Source organism: Ochotona curzoniae, unplaced genomic scaffold (genome assembly GCF_017591425.1).
Source record: "Ochotona curzoniae isolate NIBS_2020 unplaced genomic scaffold, NIBS_Ocur_1.0 scaffold_1852, whole genome shotgun sequence".
NCBI lineage: Eukaryota > Metazoa > Chordata > Mammalia > Lagomorpha > Ochotonidae > Ochotona > Ochotona curzoniae.
In genome coordinates this window covers 14,920,236-14,946,363 of record NW_024467087.1, presented here as the reverse complement: position 1 = coordinate 14,946,363, position 26,128 = coordinate 14,920,236, and the positions used below count along the sequence as shown (strand labels likewise).

The following is a 26,128-nucleotide window of genomic DNA, read 5'->3' as shown; positions in this document are numbered from 1 at the left end:
ACTGAGTGGGTTATATGGCACAATTTCCATTCACTAGGGCTTTCTCCAATACATCTCAATTTTGCTTTCAAATTTCACCTTTACTCCTTTAGTACAAGGTCTAGTATGTATCTGCTTTTCTAGAAACGTCTTCCTCTTAACATACATTGCTTTCTTATCTAGTTAGAATATTTGATAGGCTCAGTGTTATGCCCTCAACTCTCATCACAGATGCCATGACCACTTTTGGAGGGTGTCATAAAGACATTTTCTATTATTTTCATGGTTTCCAACTTCAATGGATAAATAAACTAATATATGCATAATTTTATTGTATTCATATGGTAAACTTAGTTTTGTTTACAGGATAAAATATATTTCAAATTAACAAGAAAAATATGCGGAAAAATTGCACAGAAACTAACCAATATATCATTCATGCATCTCATAAAAGACGGAACATGCTAATACCCAAACCAGAGGAAGCCTATAACCCCAAATAATGGGTAGTCCTTTCAACTGAGAAAATTTAGCTTCATGACAAATTCACTGCATTTTAAATTTTTGCCTTTTACAGAAGACCAAGGAAACTAATATTGATTGGCCCTTGGCTACATGCCAGTGTTTGAGCTTTTTAATTCATTCACCTATTTCATTTAGTGTACCTTCCCCTCCCCCTTATATGACACGCCTTTTGAAAACTTTTTTTCAGTACTAGAATATCATACATGCACAGACATATGCATATGGCCATAAAAAGTTTCACTTCTCTGAAAAACTGGCCATTTTTTTTCTTCATGGCAAATGTAAATCACGTAACTGGACAGATTTGCCTTTGGCTGTCTGGGTTACAGGTGCAGTCCAGCTTTAGAAATGGGGTAGCTCTTAAGACCTGTACATCTGAATTCTAATTACCTTCCCCACTTGATCTTTACCTTCTCTTCTCACTTCTATTTTCCCAGATGCTAATTTATTTTATTTGTAATTTTGTTTTTTTTTTTTTTAAATTATAGTATTTCTTAAAAGCTGCCTCAAAGTCTTTGTGGGAGGAGCCAGTAAAATTCAACACAATAGCAACTATGGTCTCCATACAGCAAGTATATACTCTTCCATAATTCCTAATCATTTAAGCACTATTTCCCCTGCTGAAACTGATTTCAGTTTCTTTCCCTTCCCTAAATATTCATACACACACACACACACACACCCCTACCTACCTAGGCAGCTATCTCAACTGTTACCTCTTTTTGCGAACCTTCCCTAACCATTACTACACCTAAGCAACACTCCCCCTGACTCCACTCTGACTCAAAACTTAATCTAGTACATGTTTGTATTACAACACTTGTTATACTGTTGTATAATTATTTTCTCAGTCTTTTTAAAAAGATCTATTTTATGTGAAAGTCAGACAGACAGAGAGAGAGAGAGAGAGAGAGAGAGAGAGAGAAATCTATTCCACTGGTTCATCCCCAACAGCTGCAATGGCCAGAGTTGGACTGATCTGAATCTGGGTGCTAGCAGCTTTTTCCGTGTCTCCGATGTGGGTGCAATGACTCAAGGAGTTTGGACCTCCTCTGCTGCATTCACAGGCTTTTAGCAGGGAGTTGGATCAAAGTGGAGTAGCCAGGACTAGAACTGGTGACCATATGGTATGCTGCCACTGCAGGTAGCTAAGGCTATGCAATCCTTATCTCAACAACCCTCCAGTCCTAAAGCTTTACATATGTTTCCAAAGGCTTTAAATAGTTTTAAATATGTCCACATGAAATGGCTCTAAAGCATGTATCTACAGACTGTGATGGTGACTGTGTCAGTATCTCTATTTGGTGGAGTAGCCGTTAGGAGACACAACTAAGCCTTAGCCTTTGCCAGCATCTCGATACACAGTCTCTATTATGTTGACCATATCCTATTTGTCCTCCATGGCCATGTTAATTCTGTTGTTAATGCCAGCATTCAAGTCAATCATGATGCAGTCCATTCTTAAAGAAAGACATGATAATACATAGATTGCATGACACACACATTTTGCTGAAGCTGAGTAGTTCTATCATATCTACAAGATAAACAGCTGCAAAATTTTAAGCTTTTCAGCTCTCTTGTATAGAACCTCATTCATTTTTCTACAAGTGGGATCTCAATAACCTGTGAACTGAATGACAATGGCTCAGTCTTTCTTTGAAAGGAAGGCCTGATCTACCTGTCAGATATAGCGGTATTAATGGTGGCCCGTGTGACATCTTGGAGATTTAACCAGGCATTTCTGCACCATGTGGAGTACTGAGGGTACTGAACTGGGTGGGATTCAAGCTTATTTTGGAGAGACATTCATTCTATTCGGCATAATGTTTTATATATTGTTGCCAGTTGGTAAAGTGTCACGATAATGAACCGTGCTTTCTTTTCTCAGGATCTTAACAAACATGCCACTGAAGGCACACGCTTTCTGTGGAAAACATTAAAAATAATACAAAGCCCAAGCACAGGGCTCCTTGAGGAGCTCCAGGGCAATGTGCAGAGATGAGGCAGACATCTGTATTCATTCTTTGAGCTTTTGTCAGAGTTGGCCTTTAGAGTACAGTGAGAAATGTACCTTTACGGACTATACTATTGTAATAATACAGGGGAATTCAGTGGGGTAGAGGAGATATAGGGAGGGAAATCTCAGAGCCTACGGAGCTGTATTGTAAACTGATAAAATTATTTAATTTTTAAAATAGAAAATGTCCAGAGATAGGTAGAGCTTTCCTCTAGAAATAAGGCCCATGAAGACATATTTTCCAAGATTTTTCATTGCAGAGACGTATGGGAGACACTCTACGAAGAACTCTTATCTTTTGTATGTTATGGACTTTCCACCTGGCTGCTAAGGATATTTTAATTGAAGAGAAACTAAAGGAAGCATAAAGCAGTATTCACTGAGTACCTCAATAGGCTTATCCTTGGATTCATCTGGGATGACTGAAGCTGAACAATGCTCTTGACTCAAAACACTTGACTCTTCTGAGTGCCTCTCTTCGTGTGATAACTAACATTAGTTTTATTTGACCAGCTTAACAAAGCAAATATTCTTGCAGGAAAGAGAGTTCCCAGTCAGAGGGGACCTACTTACAGGCCATCACTGCATATTAACTTCATTGAACAGCATCTGTACAAAACACCATGTTAGATGAAAGGAAGCTCCACATCAAACCCTAGAGATGGTTCGTCTCTGCTCTCAACTCAGTGAACATAATAACCATGTCAGAGATTGCCTTCAAGCCATGTGTGTGTCTTAAAGAGTCTCAGCAGTCACAGCTTTATAGACTTGAGCTCTTGGGGGATAAGTCAGGGAAGTTTATATGTTTCCTGTTTTTCATCAGTACCAAAGGCCTTTTCTATTGTCACATACTGGCCAGGTCAGACAAGACAAAGAACAGTCTGCTGGCTCAATAGGAAGCCTCCTGAGGGGCAGAAAAGTAGCTGAATTAGCCTTCAACAGGTAACAGGTAACAACAGGTAATCATGAGATCTATTCCCTGCCTTTTCCATTGTAAGCAATAATGAGGGGTGAAGATAGGATTAGGCAGATTTTTTAACCCACTTGGTTATAACCTAACATCACAGAGATGGAAGGTACTCTATTTGCCGGATATTTATATATATATTATATAAATCGTAAATGTATTTCCCACCATATTTACAAGGAGCAGGCATGAGCACTGTCACCTGCATACCATTCTCTCCACCTGCCACTGTCCAGTGTTTCACTGGGAATAATTTCAGCTTTACATTCATTACCTTTCACTGTTGTTATGACCATAAGTGAAACATAATTCATTCTTCTGCAAGCCACATATCCTATCTGAACTTGAGACAATATTTAATAGCTGAGTTAGCTCAGGGATTACTGTTTACCAAGTCATCATTTCAATGCTTTACAGACATCGATTCATCAATCCTTGTAACAATCCTATGACATAAGATTATCTTCAGTTTACAGATGATGAAACTGAGGTACACAGAGGTTTAGTAACTTGTCAAAGGTTACATAGTTAATGGGAGATAGGGATTTGAACTTGGGCATTCTGGATGCGGAACCCAAGTTTTATCTCAGTGGGAAACTGCCATCTAAAATGCAGAGAGGAGAAAAACCAGTCTACACAGAACTCAAGGAATTTTATACATAGTTTGACAAAGTGTGTCTCAGCCAGTCCATGTTACTGTCTCTTGTGTTTTAAGACAAAAAGTTAACTACCAAGATAAGCATTAGCATTTCTAAGACCAGACTTCCTAGGAGCTATGAGTCAAATAATTCTCCTTGCAGCACAGCAGCAGGCAAAAATCACTGAATCACGAGGTTGAAAGGAACCCTAAGAAGCTTTATCTTTTTCTTTTTAATTTCTTAGGTAAACAAGGGAAAGGGAGCTATGGTAGAAATCAAAACAATTCTTGAGGGCACAAATGTCTGGTGAGAGCTGGATGTGGGGAACACTAACTAACCAGAGCTGCATAGTGCCCAAATATTTCCATCGTACATTGGATCTTTTTTTTAAAATTGCATTTCATTTTATGACATCGTTTCTTAGGCTCTGAGGTTCCCCCAACCCCTCCCCGTGCCCTCCCCCCATGGTGGATTACTCCTTAGCAGCCATCTGAAGGAAGTTAGTATTTCCTTTACCTCAAAGATCATACAGTACTTCTAACAGTATTGGTTGAATGTCCCTAATCCAAACATATGAAATCCAGTATGCTTCAATATCCAAAGCTTTTTGAGTTCTAAAATAATTGCCACAATGGAAAATTCCATTTTGAACCTCATGTGATGGGTTGCTGTCAAAACACAGATGCACTAAAAATACTGTATAAAATTATCTCCAAGTTATGTGGGTAAATTCTAGGTGAAACCTAAATGAATTTCATGTTTGGACACAGGTACCTTCCCTCATTTTGTATATGTAAACATTGCAAAATAAAAAAAATCAATCTGTGGTTGAAGACACTTGCTATTTTAATCTTTTCTGGTTCTAAGCATTTGCTTTTCATCTGTAAAGTTATGAGGATTGATGGCTTAATATATTCACAGTGTTTTTGTATCAAAGCTTTATTTATTGGAAAGGCAGAATTACAGAGAGTAGGAGTAGAAATCATCTACTAGTTTATTCTCCAAATGGCTGCAATGGTTGGGGCTGGGCCAGGCCAGGAGCCTGGACCTCTACTGGAGTCTCCCCTATAGTGGCAGGAGCTCAAGAACTTGACTCATCTTCTACTGCCTTACCAGAGCCTATGGAATTGCATCATAAAATAATAAATAAATTAAAAATATATATGCATAGTTGTTTTCAGAGTATTTTAATAACATTTTTGAGCACTTATTGGGTGCTAGGTGTTATGCATAACTTTATTCTTATTTCAACACTAGAGGTTAGATACTACTGATCTGATTTTATGGGTGATGAAATTGAATCTCAGAAGATACTCAGAAGATACTGGAATCATGGCATATTAAATCCAGAATCTGAGATTTTAATCAGTCTGCAATATTTGTTTCCATAGTAACATCAATGGTAACATCTATTGATCCCTGATTGGCACTACCATCCATTTAAAAGCGAAGATCTGTGATCTAATCATTCAAGCCCTCCAAAGATTCCTAGTTACTCAATTTAGTCATGGTTGATTTAGTATGGGAAGATACAGTCTAGATAATCATGGCTCATGGCTTGAATCACAGTTTGGTATAACCATTCTTTGTCTTTGTCATGTATAGAAGTGATACTCATTTCTTTCTCTATTTCTCACTTTCATACCCCTGTTCTCTTCATCCTTGGTGGCTTTCAATGTAAATTTTTTTCTTAACTTATTAGTATTGTTCTTACCTAACATACCTAATCCACACAAAAGCCTGTAACAATTGATGTGGTCTGGAACTAGTAAATTACATTTTTGGGGGGGCAGGAGGTTGGGATATATATAGTTATATAGAAGATATATATATATGTAGTTATATAAAAGATAACTATATAAACAAATTGCAAGACAAAAAAGCACCACTCTGGATTAGCTTCTTAACTTTAATGAAAGTTTGGATCACCTGCAGCTTCTGATGCAGTAGTTCTGGGTTAGGACTTAAAATGTTATAACTTTAATAGATCTCAGTTTATTCAGAGCACAGTATGTGTAGCATGGTTCTAGCCTGGCTTTTAAGTAAGATCACAATTAAATGAATCTAGGAAAGTTTATATTTAGGCTGCATAAAAAGCCATCCCAGTGTCTGAGATGGTAGTTCTTTAATGTCTTCACAAATCCATTGAAATGGCTAGTTAACTTTCACTGTCTAAGAAGGTTTCATGGCACCTAAACTACCCCTTCAGCTAGTGTCCCTCCCATCTCTTTTCCTCTTCTTTAGGAATCTATGATTTTGAAGATATCTAAATCAGGGCTTTTGGCATCTCCATGTTTAACTGCCTTTAGATGAATTTATAAAGTTAGACAAGGGTTCTTGTAATTCCTTGTCACAATTCTGTTGCTTTATGTTTCAATGAGTCATTTAAATGGTCAGTGACTCTATTGTACATCAGATATACATTCAGCTTGTCCAAAGTACAACAATGAGTATACTAATGGCTACCTGATCTATAAAGCTCATATTACAAAAATGCACACTCTACGCAGAATCTGGTGAATGTCAACTTCAAAATAAGTTGTGTCACACTACTATATTTATTACCACATGGTCAATAAAAACACTTGTGAGATGATTAAAAAATAACATACCAGGTAAAATCGGTTGTCCAGCAATTCCTAGTGGTGCCATCCCAAGATTATTCATTGCTGTGGCCCATGCAGCTGGATCAGACATAGGTAGTGTCATTGCAGTGGAATCCACATTCAGAGTTCTACTATTATCAGCTGGAAAGAAATGACAAGCCAAGTAATTTGTGGTGTTAAGGTTCTAGTACCTAGTTTACTTACTAATACTAATGATGGCAATTTTTTTTTTTCCAAAAATGATCTGAAGGACAGTGGTAGATGAGGTCTCAAGGCTGGCTTTCTTAAAAGGATTGAAACAATACAGCTCGAACTGGCAGGAAATCATGGAATTTGAAAGCAATTCACCAGATGACATTTTAGTGTAAGAGATCCCTTCATTTCTCCTCCATCCATATCTTCCATACTTTTTTCTTTTTTGTCCCAAAGTATACACACCAACGGGTCTTGAAATGATTAAGAAATTTCTTATTCTTTCCCATCTACTAGCATATGATTACTTCAGCAGCTTCTGTCTAAACTACTTATGCATGCTAACTAAGAAAAAAAAAATCTCAGACCTTCTGTAGTTGGCAATAAAATACAAAGATTCTACTGCAGATGCAATTTAACATCTTAGTGATAGTAGTACAGAATAGAGCCGGACACAATCAGCAGGTGTATTTAGAGGAGCACCGGGAAAAAAGAAGATAAGAACCATGTCCTTTGACTTTAAAAGCTGCACAATCCAGCGGCTGAAGAGACTGATGATGATGGTGATACTCTCACCACCTCCACCCATCAGTACCACAAATTATTGCACATCTATTATATACCAGGTGAAGCATTTAACATACAATGAACCCCATGATGGAGGCACTATTCATATCTACATATAATAGTTAAGAGGTTTTAAATGGTTACTTTGTCAGAGGTCATACAGCACTGTGTATGTTTAGCCACTATTGCTTAATATCTCCAATTAAACAATTAGGAAACAATAAAAGACTTGAATTGTAAAGATCAGAAATTAAGAAATGATGAAGAGCTAACTAGCAAATGCTTCATGGAGAAGACAGAATTTGAAAGATTGAGCCAGATTTCTGTAGAAGTATAGTAGAACAGAGTGATGAATAGTTATTAGTTAGATAAAGAAGGGAGAAGAAACCCCAGCAGAGATGATGTAAAGAAAAACATTAAAGCAGGTCATATATGTTCATGCATATATTGCACAGATGGAAGAGATAAGGTCATAGGCCATCTGAGTACAGACTTTTATTTCTAGAAATTCCTTCTGACTACTGAAAGCCATAGTAAAAGTTCATAACTTTTCTCTTACCTTCCTAGTATGCATTTCTGCCAATTATATCCCCAAAGCAACTCTGTTCTAACAGCAGCTTGTCAAAGTTCACCACTTCCTTCCAATCTGGCAACATCAGGGGTGTTCCTTGTTTGGTTTATTTCTGCATGTTCTATTTTGGTCACTGATTGGTCAGAATAAGTAAATACAAATTTCTAGAGACATTCTTTCTGAAATACTAACATTGACATGCATAAGCCCTCCCTTTGCTTCCTCTTCCCCATAAACCAGCCAGAAACATAAACACAGTGATTGCTGGCTCTAGGAGTTCATTAATGTAGTCAGAAGCCAGAACTGGTGACTTCTTTGTAGGAACTGCTCAGTCCTCATACTCAGTTTTCAGTGGTTTCACAAACACATATTTAAAGGCTAGAAAGAACCTCTTGTAATTCTCAACCAAGAAAAACAAACAAGATGTATCAAAAACCCTTTTGGTCAGAGTTCACATGGCTATAATTAGGTCCATGTGTACTGCCAATGCTAACCATGGAATACAAGATCTCAAGGAACATTATAGTTGGAAGATACCTTTAGACATTACTGAATTTGCACCCTGTTTTTCTCTTGTGGCTGGAGAATGACTCTTATATGAAAGAAGTAGATTTGGAAGTACTGGACCCCAATGTAAAACGATATATTCACTGGCTTTGTAATACTGGGAAATACATAAGAAAATCAAGAACTCTTCACAACAAAGAATTCTGAGATCAAAGAATTACATTTACAATGTACCAACCTAGCCAAACTCTGGACTAAGTTGGGGCAAGGGTGGGGGTAGAGGAGAGGGAGAATGATCTAGACCATCAGTGTTTTATTTTAAAGGACAACACAGTACTACTATTTACAAAATGTGCATCAACTCAAACTGCCTGTTAAAATTCCAGCAAGTAGGGTTCCAGTTAGGCAGGTTTGCATGAGAATATTAGGAACAGCATTATTTTACATAAGGAATGCTGTTCTGAAGACATTCTGCCTTAAATGTCACTTTCATCTGCTTTCCGTCACCTACACCCATCACCACCTGTAAGATTGTACTTATTTGCCAGGGGAATCTCCAATGCCAACTTGTCTGTGAAGCCACCTCACTGAAATGAATTACTCCTTCCTATGTGTTCTCATAATATTTTCACTATAATTTGATTTTAATATGCCTTCTGATTCATTTATTTTCTTCCAAACTTTTTGAGGCTACTATATGCTGAGTTCTGTTCTAGCAACTAGGCACAATATGAATAAAAACTCATTTACTGCTCTGGAGGAACTTGCAGTATAGTGAAAGGCACAGTCATATAAACAACCAGATATGAGGCACAGTCATCTAAACAAGATACAAATTATCATGATAAGTACTATAATAAAACTGTAAGTGAAGTGCTATGGGAACACAGTGGAATAATGAAAACCGTGGGACAGGATTTGTGTATATGCATTTGGGGTTGGGTAGTGGAGGAGATAAAGCACGCCAGAGAAACCTTCACCAGGAAAGAAGTTTCTGAAATAAGTCTTTAAGGAGGCACAAAATTTTCTTCCAGGCAATAAGTGGAGAATTGAATAAGGAGAATATTCCAGAAGCAAAATCACCGTGGCATTTACTATTAACTGAATAGAATTGTATTTATTCTTCTAACCTGCCTAATCTTTCAGGTCAGGGACTGGGTTTTAGGCACCTTTGCTTCACCATTTCTTAAGTCAGAGTCTGTCTGGTATAGATATTCAAGAAACACCTGAAGGAAGAAAATAAAAGTATACTGATTTTGGACAAAATAAGCAATGTATAAAATGACATTCAGAGACTGCATACCTTTTAGAATGATAAATTGTTTCCAAACATTGCTGACATGATTGCTAAGCTGATTTTCTTTCTAGGACAACTGAATGCTTGCAGGAATTTTATTGTAATAACCAGGGATAGATATACCCAACAATTAATTCAGTTTAATTCAGTTTGATCTCACCAGCTAGCATCATTTTCCCATCTTGGCTCAGCCATTTTGAGTAAGCAAGCTTGTAAATTCTTACTTTAAAGAGAAATCCCAAATGATCATCTCTGGCAGCAATCTGGACTTGAGGTCTACATTTACAAAGTACACTGTGCTAAACATCTGTTTAGAATTACTACTGTGGGGTGGCAAAGTTAAGTTCTGGCCTAACTTTTCAGACTGGAGATGGATATCCAGCAATTTCTTAAAAAAAATTTTTTTTGGTCAGTGCCTAAAGAACAAAGCCCAACATCATTTTCCCTCAGTTTTCTTTTTTCTTGAATTTTTATTTTGAATTTTGAATTTTATGGTATAGAGTCTGGGATTCCGACCCTCTGCCAAGTTCCCACTCCCCAAGTGATTTTCTTCATATTGTTACAATAGTACAGTCTTCATAAGGAGTTACAACTCTATCAGTCTGTTACTTAAGTGTGTCCTGACATTGCTGGTATAAACAATGTCAGACAATCCAGCATCCCATTGTCTAGATAATGTTCAACAATTCCATTGGGAGTCGATCTTTGATTTGGAAGTAGGGATGCATATTGCATTTTATCTTCACATCTTGATATGGTAGTCTCTATTACTCTATCACTATACATTCCCTTAAACGAGAAGCCACAAAATAAGGTTAACAATAGGGATGAAATTAAAACAAAATGAAAAAAAAGAAAAAAATATAGCACCATGGAGTTGAAAAAAAATATGCCACTGAATAAAAAACACATGGGTGACAAAAAGAAAACACAAAAGTCTCTTGGGTAAAATGATGCCACTGTGCAATCCAATAGCCAACAATGAATGCAACAAAAGAAAAGTATTTAGAAGAAATTAAAATGAAATAGAAAACATCACCACACAAGGGATGCAGTAAAGACAGTATGGAAAGGGTTATTGACCTTACAATTTGCATGATGGCTTCCTTATATTGGAGAGGACATATGGTACTAGTCCTTACGTTTATTTCACTGAGCATAATGGTCTCTATTTAGGATCATCTAGTGGCAAATGGTATAATTTCATTCTTTTTAATGGCTGAGTAATATTCCACAGAGTAGATGTGCGACAGTTTGTTTAACCACTCTTCACTGAACGCACATCTGGTTTGTTTCCATGTCTTTTGCTATTGTAGACTGCGCTGCTGTAAATATAGGATTACAGATTGCCTTCTCATATGTAGTTTTCACTTCCTTTGGGTCTATTCCTGGGAGTGGGATAGCTGGGTCATATATATGGCATGTTTGTTTGCAATTGTCTAAGCACTCTCCATACTGATTTCCATAGTGGTTATACTAGTCTACACTCCCTCCAGCAGTGGTATTAGTGGTATTAGTCTCCCCACATCCATGTCAACAGGTGGTATTAGTCAAGTTCTGAATGTAGGTCAGTCTTACTGGAATTAGGTGGTACCTCAATGTGGTTTCCACTTGATCGCTAGGGAGCCTGAGCATCTTTTCACATATCTGTTAGCCATTTGAATCTGTTCTTTTGAAAAATGTCTGATTGAGGGTGTAATAATATTACAGTTTGCAGGTACTGTTTTTAGGACTGACATAATTTCATCTTAAATTCAGGCAAACATGTGGCATCTAACCTTTTGGAATTGGCTCATTTCCCTTAGCAGAATGGTTTCCAATTGGGCCCATTTGGCCACAAAGAGATGCATTTCATTTTTTTTTTTTTTAAGCGCTGAGTAGCCTAACCCTGTATCACACGCAATAAGATATTGTGAAGTAACCAATGAACCAATAATCAATGAGACACACTGCTTATGATCTACATCATCAAAGAACTGAAAAGCCTTATATGCTTTTAATAGCCTATGTTATTCCGCAATGGGTCGGGAGAGCAGAGAAATCTTCCACCTTCTCAGAGTGTGTGAGGAAGATGTTAAGCATAATCTATCAAGATTGTAACAGGTAACGTATAGACAGCAGACTTGAATCTGCATTAGACATTAGCAAAACTATAAAGACACACAGTGGGATCCAAAAGTGATCCTGACAACCTCTTAACAGGAGGTCAGACGCACAGAGCAGGAGGAGATCCCAGAGAGGAACAGGAGGAGGCTTATATCCTAACCCTGGAGACCAAGGACTATCAGTATGGACACCAAGGACTGCATCTCAACTGCCAAGGAGATCACAGTGAATTTGGGTGACCTTGTAGGCCGAGAACTCTGAGGTCAATCATTTCCTATTGTATCTCTCACACAGGATGGTAGAAGCCCAGAACCCTTCTCACAGGGTATAATGACATCGGAACAACAGCCAGGAGCCCCAAGTGGTCCTAAGAAACAGAACAATAAACTTCCATCGGGACTCAGGAGAGGAGCTTTCTCTGGTCCTTACTTAGTTCCAACTTTGGCTCCACACCCTCTCTTGCAATGACCATCAGGGTTGCTCTGGAGGCCCCAAAATAAGATCAGACAGACAGAGAACAATTAGGAAAGCTTAGAACACACAAGAAAAAGTCAGCTTGGACTCCCATATACCTTACTAGGAAGGAAACAAAGATCAGTTACTCCTCACTAAGGTATTCAAGATTTCTCTGCACATTCCTCCTAAAACTGTTCTGCTCCTCAATCGTTAACATATAGCTTGTTAGAGTATAAGCCAAATGTTTGGATTATCCTAAAATTCACAAAGTTCAGTAAAAAATCACACTTGCATATTATAAGCTGCTAAATATAAATATGAAGGAAAAAAAGACATGAGACAGCTGAATAGTACCCTATAACCATTTTAAGGTTTATAGCAGTAGGTTATGTATAAACTAAAATTGAGATGTTAATGAAGTAGTTATAGGAAGTGGTTAAGAATTTGCATTTTCTAACGCACTTGTCACTCAGTACCATGTCAATTGACTTCATGATGAAAATTTCCATGTTTCTTCCTGTTGTTGATTTTGTGTTGTGGCTTTTCATTGGAGGGGATGATATTTTGCCAGCTCTACTTTCAGATCAAGGATTGTCTGCAATGAAACTGTTGAATTTATCTGGACAATAAGATATTGAACTCTCTACATGGTCCATGCCCACAATGATGGAATTTTGACTGGTTATGAACTGTACTACTGTAATAATATGGAGGAAATCAATATGGAAAGGGCTTGGGGGGTTGGGGAAATCCCAGACCCTATGGAACTGTGTTATAAAATGAAGTAATAATAAAAAAAAAAGCTAAAATTAAAAAAAGAGCATGTCTTCTTATTTTCTTTGCTCATTTTTTCACAGTTTTTGTTTTTTAAATCTGTCCCTGGGTTTCTGAAGCTCTTTGTAGATCCTGGATATTAGTTCCCTATCATTTGTGTGGGGTTCAGAATTTTCTCCCACTCTGTCGGTTGCTTCTTCACTTTGTTTCCTTTGCTGTACAGAAGCTTTTAGTTTGATGTAGTCTCATTTGTGCATTTTGGCTTTGACTGCCTGTGCTTTTGGCATCTTTTCTAAGGAGCCTTTCTGTGTTTCTATTTTTTTAGAGAGTGCTTCCAGTGTTTTCCTTTAATAGTTTGATGGTTTCTGGGTGTAGATTTAGGTCCTTGATCCATCTAGAGCTGATTTTTGTATAATGTGACACGTGTGGTTCTTGCTTCTTAATTCTGCAAGCTGCTGTCCAGTTGTCCCAACAGCATTTGTTGAATAGGCCAGGCTTTTCCCCTGGATTGTTTTCAGCTTTCTTGTCAAAGATTAGTTGACTATACATGTGTGGGTTCCCTTCTGGGGTTTCTATTCTGTTCCACTGATCTTCTCTGTTTCTGTACCAGTACCAGACTGTTTTGATGACCACTGCTCTGTAGTATGTCTTGAGGTCTGGAATTGTGATTCCTCCAGCCTTGATTTTTATTCTTCAAGATAGCTTTGGCTATTTGTGGTTGCTTGTGTTTCCAAATGAACTTTTGTATCTTCTTTTCTATTTCTGAGAATATTGTTGGGATTTTGATTGGGATTGCATTGAATCTGTATGTTACTTTTGGTAATATGGTCATTTTGATGTTGTTGATCCTGCCAATCTAGGAACATGGTTAGTTTTTCCATTTCTCAAAGTCTTCTATTTCCTTTTAAAATGTTTTATAGTTTTCATCATAGATATCGTCCACATATTTAGTTAGCTTAATTCCTAGGTATTTAAGATTCCTCTCCACTATTTTAAAGGGGATCGTACTTACAATATTTTCTCAGCCATGGAATTATTTGTGTATAATAGTACCATTGATTTGTATTCATTAATTTTGTATCCTGATACCCTGTTTTATCAGAGTAGTCCCATGTCCACAGAGGAAGAGATTGCTTGTTTTCCTAGGACTCATTCAATCACTGGCAGTAGCCAAGAATCTTCAGAAGGCATGTAAGTGCTGGGGTTACCAAACAGCTTTCAAAATCCCTTTCCTGAGTTGGAAGAATGAGTCCAGACATTCTGCCTTCCCTTTTCTGCTGTGTGACAACTCCTCAAGTGCTCAGAGATTATAGCATGGTGGTGAATAAGTTAGTACTTTGCAGGTAATTTGACTGAAATATGACACTTTGGAAAGAAGAAGGCCTTAGCACCAAAACAATAAGATTTGGAAGTAATCATTCACTGTAATTTGGTATTACTCCATAAGCATTAAATCATCGCTATGTACTTTTGCTAAGACAAAAATTCTCCTTTTCTATTTACTTTCCTGTAATTCTTTTCTTGCATCCAGGCTCGTCTTCATTAATTTTCACATGCCCTGTAATTTTGTTATGCAGTATTATGCAAACCAAGGAGAGGATTTTGTCAACAACCATCTAATGAAAGAACATTAAAGAGTAGGAAGAAATCCTACTTTGCTTTCAAGAAGATTGAACATTGGTTTGTTAGTAAGATGTCTCTGGTCTAGATCCCAGCTCTAATTTTAGGTTCATTCCCTTTATTTCCTTTCTTCCCTTCTTGCCTGGCTGTCTCCCAGATTTTCTTGCACATTTACTATATATTCATTGAAAATATTTCCTGTGTCAGGCAGTAGACCAAATACTGAAGACATTATGGTGAGTCAAACAGACCATCCTTCGTCTTATGGAGCTTACATTCTATAGGAGACAAATACTAAAATACAGATGAATAATTACACGTATACACTATAATAAGTGTTATCAATAAAGACCTTAATTTGGTGATAAAAATGACAATCTATAAAATTAGGAAAATATAATAGTAGCTTAGAGGTTATTTGAAGATTAAATTAGATAGTGTAGGTAATGAATTTACCATGGTTTCTGGCACATATGAGCACTTAGTAAATGGTAATCATTACATGATAATCATCTAGATAATGATGATGGAGTGGTCTCTAGCTCTCACTTCAGGATCTTAAAATCTATTGAGAAACATAAGTATATATATGAATTACTAAAATAATTATATAGATGATGAAATCAAGGCAAGACAGTTTTAGTCAGCTCAATATTACACAGCAGTTAAATGTTAAGTAGTAATATGAACCCAGGCAGTTCTGATGCCAATGTTATAGCCTTATTCATTACACTGAATTCCCTTCCAACAAGTGTATTTATTTTCCATGTTCTAGCTCACTGAACGTAGACTGCTATCATAATCCATAGTACACACTAGTTTATTTTTATTTTTGTACAGTTTTATTTATTTTTATTGGAAAGTCAGATATACAGAGAGGAGGAGATAAGAGAGGAAGATCTTCTGTCTGCTGATTCACTCCCCAAGAGGCTGCAACAGCTGGCGCTGAACCCATCCTAAGCTAGGAGCCCAGAGCCTCTTCCAGGTCTCCTATGTGGGTGCAGGATCAAAAGGCGTTGGGCCGTCCTCAACTGCTTTCCCAGGCCACAAGCAAGGAGCTGGATGGGAAGCAGGACTGCTAGGATTGGAACTAAAGCCCATATGGGATCTCAGTGCTTGCAAGGCGAGGACTTTAGCTGTTAGGCTGCCATGCTGGGCCCCTACACTCTACTTTAAATCATCTTTATGTGTCTCTCCATTTAATCTGGAATCTCTTATTCCTTCTTACTATTTTAATTACCTAGACATCATTTGTGACATAAAATAGATATTCAGTACACTATTTTAAACAAATGAATGAGGAAGTTGCAGTGTACATAAGACAGTGCTGTACTATGATTTCTAGAAGCAGGTGCTAAGCCATTCAGAACATGATGTTACTCTATTGTAGTAAGATAGTTTCTTATAGAGCTTTTTTGCGGGTTGAATATTAAGCAAAGATTATCAGTGGATAAGGAGAAGAGAAGTGGTGATAATCTGAGTTATCATAATCTTGATATTCTGGTAATATAAGAAAATCACAATTATAGAAAAAGAAACATCAAGAAAGTTAAGTCTGGAGAATTAACTTTCATTATAGTATTTATTTATTGGAAAGCCAGATACACAGAGAGGAAGAGAGATGGAGAGGAAGATCTTCCATCCATTGATTCACTCCCCAAGTGTTGCAATGGCCAGAGCTGCGCTGATCCAAAGCCAGGAGCCCGGAGTTTCCTCTGGGTGTCCCACATGGGTGCAGGGTCCCAAAGCTGTGGACCCTCCTCAACTGCTTTCCAAGTCCGCAAGCAGGGAGCTTGATGGGAAGCAGGGCTGCTGGGATTAGAACCTGTGCCCTTATGGGGTCCCAGCATGTGAAAGGCGAGGACTTTAGCCCTTAGGATATTGAGCCTGTCCCCTAATTTCTGGTTTTGAAACTGATACATTAATATTACTGTCAGGACTTCTGATGTTGTAGCTACTGGTTTTCAACTAGAGATCTCAATATTAAACAAACCTGATAATTGCATTTCAGCTGCTGAGCAGGCTCTTTAAATTAATATTGTGCATGCTTGTGGCTGTGGTGGTAAGGAATGACGAAAGAAAAGATAGAAGCATAGTTCCCCAAAGTGCTGTGATCTATGTTTCTCCCCATGTAAGGGGTGATTTTGCAACCCTGCTGCTTCACTGTTGTTAGTTTGGCAAGATCTCTTGGGGGAAAGAAAAGTCCTGGGTTAATCCACAAGTCCTTCTGCTTTAGCCTTTGTTGCTGAAAATTTTTCCAACATGTTTCAGTCCACATCTTTATCATAGAAAAGTATATCAGAGGTAAATATAGCACAAACTAGATCTAGAATTAGGAGGGCTCACTTGAACTCTGGCAGTATCATTTACTGGCTGTGTAGCAGTCACTTATATTTGTGTTTGTACAAGTGTGTTCCAACCTTGTTTATCAGAATCATCTAGGGTGTTTTCTAAATAGGCCAATTTCCAGGGTCCACTGCGTAGATTTTGATTTGCATGACACTGGGAGCACTGTGCCTGCTGAACAAGTACCATAGAAAACCCAAGCCTACTATAAATTTGAGGAACACAGAGCTTTAGTTTGCTCATCTACAAATAAGACTGATACCACCCGCTTTACAGGGTTGTGTTGAAAACAACACAGGTATTAATAGATGACGGCTGTATCTGGATTTTTGTTGAGTCACACTCAGGGCTTCAGGATACACTCATATTAATTGGCAAAACTGCTAAATCCATGTGGTACCAAGGGGAAAAATATGTTCCCCTGTCCCTGGAGGGACTCAAAGTGAAGCGAGAAAGGCAGGTAGGAAAACAAAAATGACAGTGTAGCTTGATGGCTAAACAGAGATGAAGAAGAAGAAGGCAGTTACTGTGCTATGAATAGAGGTGGTGGCGGCATAAAGAAAATGGGGTAAAACTGGAAGAGGTCAATGACCTAGGTTGTGTTGTACCTAAGTAAGTGTTACACTGCTGTTACACTTACCTAAGTAAGTGCACAGTGCTGCTTTTACACTGTTAAAGGCAGCTAACAGCTGGTGGGCATCTTGGACCTGGTTAATGCCAAATTTGTGTTAGCTATACCAGTGCACTTGTATAGTCACCTATTCTCTTTTAAAATACGTGGGGCACAAATACCCGCATGAAAAAAGACATGGTCTGGGGGGCCTGTGAGCAAGTGTGCATGGGCCCTGGGTAGGCAGGTGGGACCTCAGACTGGCATGGCACACTGCCAGAGGACCAGGCTGGTTCAGGTTGTAGCACCTGCAAGAACATACCAGAATTGGGAGTGAGGCAGGCTGAGCCCAAACATCCACCAGCACACACAAAGACCAACACCTGGAGGGCAGGCTGCCAGGAAATGGCCTGCCACCTGGTAGCATGTGTTAGAAGTGTGTCTGGGAATGGGCCTAGTGGGGGAAATTAGGGAACTCCGCTGGTAGGTAGGCTGTAGCTCTCGCTGGTGAGCGTGTGAGTTAGGGCTAGATGTTATTCATGTTGAACAGGGCTGCTTCACTTGTTTGTAGGTGTAAGGGTTGACTCTGAAGGAAGTGGAACAGGCTGGGCCAGGCCAAACCAAAGCACAATGGCATGTGCAGGGGCTAGGATGGGGTATAGGCCATGCTGGGTTAGGCTAGGCTATCACACTTACTGGTTTGCATGAACGTCAGGGATGGGAGCAGGCTGGGCAGGGTAAGGTTGTAGCACTCATCAGTGAGAGTTGGGACTGGGGGCAGGCCAGGCCAGGCCAGGCTACAGCATCTGATGGCAAAGGCCAAGAAGGAATGAGTTATGCTTGGTTGGGTTGGAAGCAACCACTGGCATGCACAAGATCTGTGGCTGGGAATGAATTTGGTTGGGAAGCTAAGGGGACGCCCCAGCTGGGTTGCGGTTTGCACTAAGTGGGTGCAAAAGCTGGAATGGGGGTGGCAAACTGGACTGGAATTGGTTGCAGCATCCTTTGGCATGGTGGTGGATTGGGTCTGGGGTATGCCAGACTAGGCTAGACTCCAGCACCTGCTGGAGCTCACAAGAGCTAAGGCAGGTGTAGGATAGGCTGGGAAACGTCTCTGTACCTGCTGAACCATCCAAGAACTGGGCCTGGGCATGGGCAGGCATAGCTGTAGCACTGGGCTGGGCTGTAGCACTGAACAGTAAGAGCTGTCATGTGTGTGGGGTGGTTGGGCAAGGCCACTGTTCTTGCCAGGACAAGAGTTGGGCCAAGTAAGGCTGGGCCAAGGACCCACTAATGTGCATGATATGTGTCACCAGGAGGTGACCGATAAATGAACTTGAGGAACTCTTCTGTCAGGACATAGTCCCTGCAGGTGAGCAAAAGAACCATGGCTGGGAACAGACCAAGACAGGTTAAGTACCCACTGGCATACATGTGGATCAGGTCTGGGGGCAGTCCAGGCTGGGCCAGTTCATAGCATCCACTGGTAGATGTGAAAACCAGGACACTGTACAGAATGGGCTAGGCTGGGCCACAATGCCAGCCAGTTCACATTAGGATCAGGACTGGGGGCTGGTAGGGCTGGGCTAGGCTGTAACACTCATCAGCATGAGTTTGAATTGGGGGTAGGGGCAGGCCAAACTGAGCCGGGATGTAGCATCTGCTGGTAGATGCCAAGGTGAAGCGAGCCATGCTAGTTTGGGCCATAGCTCCAACCAGTACATATACAACCCGGGATTGGGGGCAAGCCCAGCAAGGGAGCTGCACAGCTGCCTTGCTGGCCACTGCTCCTGCTGGTGAACTTGAGAGGTGGGACTGGGGGCAGACCAGGCTGGGCAGGGCTATAAAACCCATTGGCCTGCATTTGGACTGGGTTAGTGGGAGAGCCAGACTGGGCTAAATGATGTATTCACTGGTGCATGCATGAGCCACAGTAACTGCAGGCTGGTAGGGCTTTACTGTAGCATCAACTGGCAAGTGCTGGGACTGCGGCCAAGTCCTATCAGACTAGACCACAGAACCACCTAGGAAGTGCAAGATCTAGGGCTGGGAGTGGCACATTAGGAAAATGGGGTCACTTCTCTGATGGGCTGCAACTCCCTCTGGTTAGCACCAGGGCTGGGAGTGGGCCTGGCTAGACAGGTGGTGGCACTCACTGGCATGAATGTGGGCTGGATAATGGGGTTAGTTGGGTTGAACTAGGCTCCAATGTTTACAAGAGGGATGTGGGAGAGATTGGACCAGTGTGCTGCACATATTGGCATGCACAGTAACCAGGAGATGCTGGGGGTCACTCTGACTAGGTTGCAGTTCCCAATGGTGTACACTAGGATGGAGTGTGTGGTGGGCAGGATTGGGCTGGGATGCATCATCCATTGGTTTCCTTTTTTTGTTTTTAATTTTTCTTCTTCTTCTTATCATTTTATGATACAGTTCCATAGGCCTTGGGATTTTCCTTACCCCCTCCCCAAACCCTTCCTCCTCATGAGTTCCCTTACACTATTACCATAGTACATAGTACCATAGTACAGTCATATGTCCATCATTGTGGGCATGGACAATGGCAGAGTCCAGCATCCTACTGTTAAGATATAGTAAACAGGGCCCGGTGCAATAGTGTAGTGGTTAAGGTTCTTGCCTTGAACGTGCCAGGGTCTCATACAGGTGACAGTTCTAATCCCGGTGGCCCAGTTCCCATCCAGCTCCCTGCCTGTCGCCTGGGAATGCAGTCGAGGACAGCCCAAAGCTTTGGGACCCTGCACCCACATGGGAGACCAGGAAGAAGCTCCTGGCTCCTGGCTTCGGATTGGCTCAGCTCCAGCTGTTGCGGCCGCTTGGGGAATGAACCATTGGACAGAAGATCCTCCTCTCTGTCTCCCCTCTCTGTAAATCTGCCTTTCCAATAAAAAATAAATAAATCTTTAAAAAAAAAGATACAGTAAACAGTTTCATTGGGAGTCCATCTTTGGTCTGTAAGAAGAGGTGCATTGTATCCTCACATCTAGATATGATAGTCTCTATTACAGTTACTATAATTCCCTTAAATGAAAAGCCACAATACAAAATCAACAATAGGAAGCAAGAAGAAATCAATAACGCCATGAAATTAAGTAACATACTAATATGTCGCTGAAGAAATGAAAAAGAAAATCAAGAACATTGTTGAAGAAAATGATACTATTGTATGATCTACTGGTTTTCTAATGAGGTAGGGCTAGGGACGGAACTCACCAGGTGACTGCAACCACTAGTATGTGTAGGCTGACGTGGATATTGGACTGAGTCAGACCCTTCCCTGGCTGGCACACTAAGAGTCAGGTTGGGGTCACCTCTGGCGGGACTTCTTTGGAGCTTCTCCCCGCCCCACTCCAGCAGGATCACTGGACTTAGAACTCCAACTACGGTGAAAACCACAGGCTATGTGTTCTGACCATGAAGTGCATGTGTCAGAACTGGGTCTCCACTGGGGTTGAGACCTGTGAAGTGGACGCTTATGAGGGACACACCAACCAGTTTATTGAGTCCTGCAGAGGACATCTAGTGCCATGGAGGGCAGAACAAACTGGACAGCTCTCCTGGACAAGTGTCTAGGCAAATCGAGACCCTAAGGTGGATTTCCTCAAACTTGAAGCAATGAAATGAACACCATCTCAGAACTATCAAAACCATTTAAGCAGTATCCTCAGAACATGCTTCATATTGGGGTACTAATGCAGTTGGGTTGCTGGGAACAGCCCTCTCCCATTCTCTCGCTTCCCCTAGATATCTGAAGGAAATTGGAGATTGGAGGTAGTTGTCTTAGTCACTTTCCCGTATTCTTTAATCCTTCCCACCCTAACTGGTGGTCCAGATGGGTATGCATCCCTCTCAACCATGTAAATATCATAAAAATAAAACGAATTTGTTACTAAAAACAAAAAAAAAATACTGGAGAAGGTGGTCTTAAACTGAGTTTTGAAAGGCAAGACAATTTTCCTGGTACTATGGGTATCTTAACAAGCAGAGGATAAGACTGTATTAGTGCTAAAACCTAGAATACAAATCATCCTTTTTGAGGGGATGGATGTGAGTGGAGAATATCTCCTTTGTCAGTTTCCTTATCATTCCTCTCTCCTCAAATAGAATAGTGCTGAGAAACTGGAGTCATTTTGTATTCTCCAGATGGTTGGACTCTGAGAAAATGGGTATTAGACTGTACTGTTGACTTGCTCTGCAGGTCATTAACAACAATGCCATATTCTAAGTTACAGAGGTGGGATCCTGGCCATGATGATTATAAACAAGTCAAGTGTTAAATCCTACCGATAATGGGAACTTTGGCTTCAGAACTAGCTTCCTCAGCAGGGTCATCCTCAAACATTAAGGGCAAAGCTATATATACTCATACAGCCACAGGAAGCAGTGACTAATGGTTAGGAGTTGAGCCAGGAATCCTGGCCCTTTTTGGGCCTCTGCTACAGGCAGCCTAATTGGAACCTCCACAGTGTATCTCAACTTGATAATTAATCAGGAAATAGTGGCCTCTGTATTAGATCTGAGTTCTAATCCTGACCCATCACTTACTAGCTGTGTGATGCAAGGAGAATAACAATGCTATAGAGATTCAAGGAGAAAATGTTTGAATAAAAGGTCTATTGTAGTGCCTCACTTAATAAGTGGTTGTAGAATATTAATAACCCTTATCAACATATTAGCCATAGTACATATTGCCTCTGATATCTTACAGAAGACAGAAGCCATTGGGATAAGGAGAGACAGGAAGGTGTTATCATTCCTTCAGTGAAAAGGTCATAAAAGTAACAGTAAAAGTAACATAAAAGTGACTAGTCACTAATGGTAGTGGAATGTATTTGTAACACAAAGGAATAAGATGGCTTCTCAAACATTTTTCTAGTATCTCTCTCACCATTATATAGTCAAACATGCTGAATCTGTTGCCGAAACCCATTTGCTTTTTTCTGCAGAAACATGGATGACATTTTCGTCCACGTTCTCCTAACCACCTCCCCACCTCCGTCTGTGGTGGAGAAAAGCCAGTATTACCTAATGTCACATCTCCATTATACATGACAAGGTTAGGAAATAATGGAATAGGCAGAAAAAGAGCTTGGTCTCCAAGGTTAGTTTTCCAATAAGACAAATGGGGTTTATGGTCATGACTATGACCTCTGTAACAGCTGGGTAGAGGATACTACTGTTTTAATCTACTCCAGGAACAATCCAAATGCAAGAGAATTTGGCTGACTGACAGCTTGTGGTTATGGAACTGTATTAACTACAGTGTCTTTCCTGGAATCTATCTTATACATGATAGATTTTGTCCTCATTTAATTCAATAGCTTTTCTGAATATTTTAATGCAGTAATAGTAGTCCAAAGAGCAAATGCAGGTGAATTATTGACTTTCATTTCTTTTATCCATTTCTGCTATAATTTAAATTTTCTTCTGAGTGAATCTTCAGGCCACTAAGTGACATCGCCTTTAAACTATTTATTTTTAAAAATTGGTATTAACACAGAGGAGGCATAAGCTATTAAAAAATAAAAGGCATGTAGGTTGGTGATGATCTCCAGAGCAAACCTTATAAGGATTGGTACAGCAAATTTGATTTGAAAATGATTATAGCAGGTGAATTCCTTGTAAATAATGAATTGGAAAGAAAAAACTGGGAGTATTTGTTTATCCACTTATTTCCACATGGAAGAAAAGCTGTAATTGCCAATAGCCTGTGCTTTTGGCGTGTCTAGATTGGCCACAGAGAAATCAACCAATGAAAACACATATGTTAGCTGGCCTGGTCACTGCATTGTCTGCTGGGTCCAATATCAAGGAAAGCCATGAAGATAAATCTTTGAGTAACAACCCACAAATCCATGGTTACAGCTGAAGCAGTCAATTTCTAATTCCCAAATGACCAACGCAGTAGTCTTGTCTGTCACAGAAGCTACAAAGGGAGGTGAGGTGAGGGGCAAGGCAGCTGAAATACTCAAAAGACCCCAGGAACATTCTGGGAAACCTTGCTCTATTCACAAGTCACTTTCCTGAGAAACTAACTAGTATATGACTAGAAGATAGCATCAAAACAAACTGGATAAGGTTTTCATAAAATTGCACCCAGTTTTCTAGTGTGACTTTCTTACAAATTAAAAGCTAATCTCTGTACAGCAAACTAGTTTCCCGCTGACTCACACTCTTTCTAGGTTTTTAAAAATTAAAGATTGAGCAGATACAAAGGGAAATTTAGAAGCTACAAGCACAAAGCATTAAAAACATGCAAAGAAAACTGTGTACCCAACAGGCAACTTAAAGATAGAACCACTACTTTTGAAGCCCACATCATGTACCTCTCTCTTTCATCCTAACTCAAAGATAAACATTATTCTAAATTTTGTGTTAATTATTTCTTGCTTTTCTTTAAAGGTCTACTCCATATGTTGATGTCATGTCTTCAGAAGCATCTTGTCTTGTTTTCTGAAAGCAGTTTTCATGCTCTTCTCTCTCAATATTCCCATTTTGTCCCTCGCTTACCACACTCTCCTCCATCAGCCAGTAGAGTAGCTGATGATTTAGAAACATACATGACTGCTACAGACATCGTTTATCAGTGAAACCATAAATAAGGACAGTAATTCTTTACTGCACCATGCTTACTTTCCCTTGGTTTCTCAAGTGAATCTGCATAAATCTAATTTGTTTACATGTAGTTTCTGAGGTAGTTTGGGGACACAGGGGTTACAGAGGGCTAGACAGTAGGGTGACAGGGCTGCAAGTAGTACATAGCATGCATGTGGCAGGGGGTTGCAGTCAGAAGATTATGTCATCTACTGGCTATGTAACTTGGCCAAGTCAATCAATGCGTTTGGGGCTGAGTTCTCTCACTACAAAAACATAGACAACAATAATGCTCATCTTACAGGATGGATTACTTAAACATGCAATACTGAATGCAAAAGGTTTTAAAAAACTACAGAAATATTAGTTGCTAACAATGTCATAGTATCATATATATTCTACTAAAGCCATGGTAAAGGGCTACAGACTTATGCATTTTCTAAGTCTGGAGTTAATCTACCGATTTATCATTGCCAGTTCTCTGGCAGAGCTAGAAGGAAAAACTGATTTTGTTTTTTTCCTCAATGCTGCATTGCTGATCTACATGGAAACTTTCCACCTTCAAACATCTTCCTTAAATCCCACTGTACCTGCGCAGTCTGTGTGGGGAGTTGTGTTGGCTTCAGTCTATGTCAATGCTGGAGGCCAGGGCAGAAAGTAGTCACACATTAGAGGCATGTAACATTGTCTCCTCTTAATCGTTTCTCATAGGATGGTGCTCGCTTGTAACTCAAATAGAAATGTATGCAAGATGTACTCTACACATGATCAGCTTGTGCCTGAGGAGCCTTCTGAAGGTCCTGACTTTTGCTTGTGTGATATTAACATAACCATTTGCATGGTTACCATTTTGTTTTTAAAAGGACCGCTTCTTGAAGATCCATAAGAATGAGAGTAAGCAGTAGAAAGCTACATTTTCATTCTGCAAAAGCTACAATCAAATCTGTATACGGGCAAAAACATACACAAGAGATGCTCTATAAAACTGCTGGCAATTATTTCAGTAAACAGACACAAGTTGTGTGATTCCCCATAGCTGCCTTAGGTGTTGAATGAAAAGATTCAAACAGAGGGGGAAATATTGATCATCTTTCTGAATATGGAGTTAGGCTACCTGCCTTGGTGCTTAGGAAGGGGTGGGGAAGGAAGAGCTCTGGTAATCTTCCCACACACATTTCCCAGCCTCTAGGCTGGACTGCAACATGCCCATCTGTTGTTAAGAAGAAAGAATAGACAAGGGTAAGTACACAGGACAGGCTGTTTGACCTCTGAGGCTATGAGGCTCTTGCCCTCGCCTAACAGCTGATGTCTGGAACAAGCACACCAGCCCCTCATGGCTTCTACAGGGGCTAGCAAAGAGGCTCCAGCTGAGGGGTGGCTGCAACTATGGCAACCAATGCCCAGGAATGAGTTAACACCAGCTAATGGGTTAATGGCAGACAAATGCATTAGGGAAAGAAATGCAATACAACGGGAAAGAGATCCATCAATAAAGCCGAGTGATAAAATCCAGTACCATTCTTAAATTAGACTGGGCTACTTAAACTGTTTTTCCAAATAAATCTCCTGTGTTCTAGCTGTTCATTGAGCCACTGAGCTTTTATTATTATTATTAAAGAATAAAAACAGTATCATAATATGCAGTGGGCAAGGAGAAAATAGTCAAAGGGTAAAACTTAGATTTGCAAACAAAGGAAAGAAGAGAAATAACAGAGATGTGTACAACTATGTCCTGAAT

The 26,128-nt window shown here is 39.8% G+C and overlaps 1 protein-coding gene and 1 pseudogene across 1 annotated transcript in view; both read right to left on the bottom strand.

Moving 5' to 3' along the window:
• Positions 1-26,128, bottom strand: part of ENOX2 (ecto-NOX disulfide-thiol exchanger 2) — a 157,489-nt gene that overhangs the window by 58,143 nt on the left and 73,218 nt on the right. The window contains exon 2 of the mRNA XM_040999967.1: positions 6,739-6,873. Coding sequence (XP_040855901.1) covers positions 6,739-6,835 — 97 coding nt within the window. The 5' untranslated portion in view covers positions 6,836-6,873. The remainder of the gene's footprint in view (positions 1-6,738; positions 6,874-26,128) is intronic.
• On the bottom strand, positions 1,793-6,696 carry LOC121169429 (annotated as a pseudogene).